Source organism: Austrofundulus limnaeus, unplaced genomic scaffold, assembly GCF_001266775.1.
Source record: "Austrofundulus limnaeus strain Quisiro unplaced genomic scaffold, Austrofundulus_limnaeus-1.0 Scaffold1874, whole genome shotgun sequence".
Lineage (NCBI taxonomy): Eukaryota > Metazoa > Chordata > Actinopteri > Cyprinodontiformes > Rivulidae > Austrofundulus > Austrofundulus limnaeus.
In genome coordinates, this window is record NW_013954276.1 from 4,756 (window position 1) to 9,025 (window position 4,270).

At 36.1% G+C, this 4,270-nt stretch overlaps 1 protein-coding gene across 1 annotated transcript; it reads left to right on the forward strand.

Annotated features, from left to right (window-relative positions):
* Positions 1 to 464: 464 nt before the first annotated feature.
* LOC106536553 (lysophospholipase 1) lies at positions 465 to 4,018 on the forward strand. The gene is made up of 9 exons (XM_014033857.1): positions 465 to 800; positions 961 to 992; positions 1,081 to 1,146; positions 1,276 to 1,323; positions 1,417 to 1,487; positions 1,603 to 1,676; positions 2,990 to 3,091; positions 3,344 to 3,520; positions 3,604 to 4,018. The coding sequence occupies exons 1-9, from the start codon at positions 732 to 734 to the stop codon at positions 3,661 to 3,663; spliced, it is 699 nt and encodes a 232-aa protein (XP_013889311.1). The 5' UTR covers positions 465 to 731; the 3' UTR covers positions 3,664 to 4,018.
* The last annotated feature ends 252 nt before the right edge of the window (positions 4,019 to 4,270 follow it).

Here is a 4,270-nt window from a genome sequence, read left to right on the forward strand (position 1 = left end):
CACAAATGCATGTACAAGTAAAGGAAAAACAATTACCGTAATACATATGTAAAAAAACAGTGAAATTGAAATTATGTGTTAAAATATATAGACTAATTTATTGAAACTAACCTGGAAAAATAAATATGAAAGCCGATTAAAATACAAAACAGGAGATAAAGTTCTCTAATTGATGCCTTTAAAGTGTATTTATTTAATTGTTCATTTATATAATTCTGCTTTAATTTCTAATTATGTCAGTTTTGGTCCTCCATACAGCAGAAGCCTGATAATCATATATTCATTCAAATCAGGTGTGTTGGAGTAGAGAAACAAGTAAAACATGCAGGGCTGCGGCCCTCCAGGACCAGGATTGCCCACCCCTGATTTAAACCATCACGAACCACACTCCATACCAGTAAGTGGCGGTAGTGCTACTAACAGTTTGTTGCAACCGCCATAAATCCGACAAGAAGAAGAAGAAGAAGAATACGGAGTAGAAGAAGAAGAAGAAGAGGAGGAGGTGGGGCTACTGCAGTTGGAAAGTGCTTTCGGAGAAAGCTGTGTGAATTTGTTTTCTCAATATTGAACCTTCAGAAATACTTTTAATTTCACGAGCGCCAATAGAAGTCGGTGAAGCTTTGACCGCCAGTAGAACCTTTTCCCTCATTTGTTATATTTTGGGAGGCCATATTTCCTGCACTATTAGCTAGAGGAGCTAACTTAACTGTCCAGCTGCCTCAGCGCGCTGTATGTGCGGCAACAACATGTCAGCTCCTTTACCTGCCATTGTGCCTGCTGCCCGGAAAGCCACCGCGGCGGTGAGTTATCATGACACACTTCAGGGCARTAATAAGTTATTATTTCAAGTTTGCTAAAATTCAATTGTTAGCACTGAAAACTGAGGCAGTGAATGCTTTAAATTTCTGACAYCTGTCAATGTTTACCTGCTCGTAACAGATGTTATGGATGTTTTTACAGGTTATATTCCTGCATGGCCTCGGTGATACTGGGTATGTAAAAGCCTGTGTTTCTTTTTGGGTTTGTAAATAATGTCTATGATAAAAAAAATTTACTTCTTTATGGTATCAAATTTGACAGGCATGGCTGGGCAGAGGCTTTTGCCGGCATCAGAATACCACATGTGAAATACATTTGTCCTCATGCGTAAGTTGACAAACGTTCAAGGCATAGTAATCAGACTTTCCACATAATTCACCCTGAATGATGTGAATGTGTCTAAACGTGTTGAAATTTATTGCAGTGTCGTTATAAACAATGTTCTACTGTTTACAGCCCCACTATGCCTGTTTCTTTAAACATGAGGATGTCCATGCCTTCTTGGTGAGTGTCACAGCTTAAATTCACATTTAACCAGACTGAGTTGTGTTTGAATGATGCACATGATCATCTAGATGCTTGTTTTCTGACTGTTAGGTTTGATGTCTATGGATTGAGTCCAGATGCGGATGAAGATGAGGCTGGCATCAAGAGAGCATCAGAGAACAGTGAGTATTTAAAAACAGAGGGGAAAACCTTTGCAATGGTGTTTTAGCGACAGTCAGGTTTGATAACACTTTAATTTTTAATTTATTTTTTTCTATTTTAAAATTCGCTCCGCAGTTAAAGCCTTGATAGATCAAGAAGTGAAAAATGGAATTCCTTCTCACAGAATTATCCTGGGTGGATTTTCACAGGTATGTGAGAAATGTTAGGTAACAGTGACTATTTTTGTTCAGAGATACAACTTACTTAGTGCATCTAAAAAAAAAACAGTCTGTGTTTAAATTAGACTAAAATATATTGTTGTTTCAGTCTTTATGAAATTGTGATTTAGAATAAGGAAAAAGAATAATTTATTATTATTTTTTAATAAGCTTTGAAGAAGGGTGGAATTAAATAAGGTTTTTACTTCTTCCAATTCCTTTTCAAATATGTTCAGAGTTGTAAAGTAACTAAATACAAATACTTTGTTCCTGTACTTAAATAGAATTTTTGTGTATCTGTACTTTACTTGAGTAATTATTTTTCAGCCTACTTTTTACTTCTACTTCTTACATTTTCACACAGTTATCTGTACTTTCTACTCCTTACATTTTTTAAAAAAGTCAAGAAGTAGAAAGTCGTTACTTTTATTCATTTTTGCTTGTTTCATTCCAGCTTGTTATTGTAAAAACTAAATACTATCCATATAAACGGTGCCTCCTACATAGAGTGAATTTAATTATGGTTGAATGAGAAGTATAAACATATAAAATTCTGATACCGTATTAGTTTGTACAAAAAACAAATCATGTCACACTGCAGCAGGACATAATCATTAAAATAGAAGTTCTGTACATAAGAAGTATTTGTATTTCATGAATTATATTATTGCATTTGGCTGCAGCTCTCAGATTTTCATTTTGGAGAAAATGTTTGTGCAGCCTTTATGTATATAAACTGTAACAGCTGCATCCTAAATTTAACATGACCCACGCGACCCTGAAAAGGAAGAAGCGAGTACAGAAAATGGATGGATGGATAATTATGTTAATGCAATATAGTCATTTCTGCATTTTTTTTGGAGGGAGGTCACCTCCTAATAAATGTCATTACAGAAAATCTAACTGCTCATTTAAATCAATATACTTTTACTTTTAGTACTTAAGTACAAAAAATATCAGATACTTTAAAACTTTTACTCAAGTAATACTGTATTCCTAAAGGAGACTTTAACTTTTACCAAAGTAATTTTTTGGAATGATACTTGTACTTTTACTCAAGTATCACTTTGTGGTACTTTATACAACACTGAATATGTTAATTTGTTATGTTTTTTTTGTTTTGTTTTCCATACATGTTTGTTACTAACTAACTAAAAACCTCTAGTCATGCACAGCATTACAGGAACAAATTAGCATCTGTTAGAGGCTTTAAAAGACTTCTTATGCAGACAGTTYGATGCTTGTTGTTTCTGTGGTAGTGAGTTGTACAACAGAAGGTCTTGTTTGTTGGTTTGTTTCTCCAGGGTGGGGCATTGTCTCTTTACACAGCTTTGACAACTCAGCAGAAGCTCGCTGGTGTGGTTGCTCTGAGCTGCTGGCTTCCCCTCCGTAAATCCTTCCCTCAGGTAGAAAAGAAAACGACACAAACTTCTGCCCCTCTGCTCTTTACATTACATTCACGTTTGAGTCGTTCATAACAATAAATCATAGTTCCAGTGTTTGCCTATCAGTTTGTTAGAAATTTAAACTGCCCTTATCAAGTTTCTTTTTTTTCAAAGCTATATCTTTATTGGGATCACACTGCTGGAATATTCAGTAGGCAGATTAAAATCTTTTATAATTGGATCATACCTAATCCTAATCTCTTCTGTTCTCAGGCGGCTGCTAACGGCGCTAACAAGGACATGCACGTCCTGCAGTGCCACGGGGACGCCGACCCCCTGGTCCCTTTCACATTCGGCACCCAGACGGCAGAGAAACTGAAAAGCCTCATCAACCCTTCAAATATCACCTTCAAGTCGTACCGGGGCCTACCTCACAGCGCCTGTCCCGAGGTCGGTGTGCAAACACACACCGTGTAGCTCTGGTTTCCTTTCTRTTGGGAGTTTAATTCTGCCTTATTTTGTTCMTTTTGTAGGAAATGATCGATATCAAGCGATTTCTAGAGAGACARCTTCCTGCAGTCAGCGACGAATGAACAAAGTGCATCCGCTCACCTGCTCAGTGTTATCAGAGTCCGCTAGCCTCAACCAAGCAAGGCCAGGTGGACTCGAGAATTACTTGACAGTGAACACACGCTGCTACTTTTCTAGATTCAGAAAGACTAGAGCCGTTAGCCTGTGAAAGGCATGACTGAGACAATGCTGCATCTGACCTGGAGTCACAAACAGCCCTCACTGTTAAAGTAGATGAACCTCAGCTGCTTGGTTATAAAGCCTGTTTCCACTGAGATGAGCCATTTTTGCAGTTGTATGTATTATAACACTTAGGGCTATAATTTGGATTTAAAACTTGCATTCTCWCAATAAATGGCTTGTTAATTGATTTTAAAAGTGTTCAAACCAGCTCATTTATTAATATAGTATAAATTTAACCAAGGGATTTAAGTTTTAGCTTATTTGCTTATTATTGAAAACATTTGCTTTAATATTTTAGATATTTAGATTTTTTTAATTTATTTTTTTTAATAAAACCTAAAAAGAATATTGATTAAAAAAATTAGGATAGTAATTAAAACATAGTCCCAGAAAAGCCAATGAAAACAAAATACTTAACAGCTCAAAATAAGTATTAAATATTCTGCT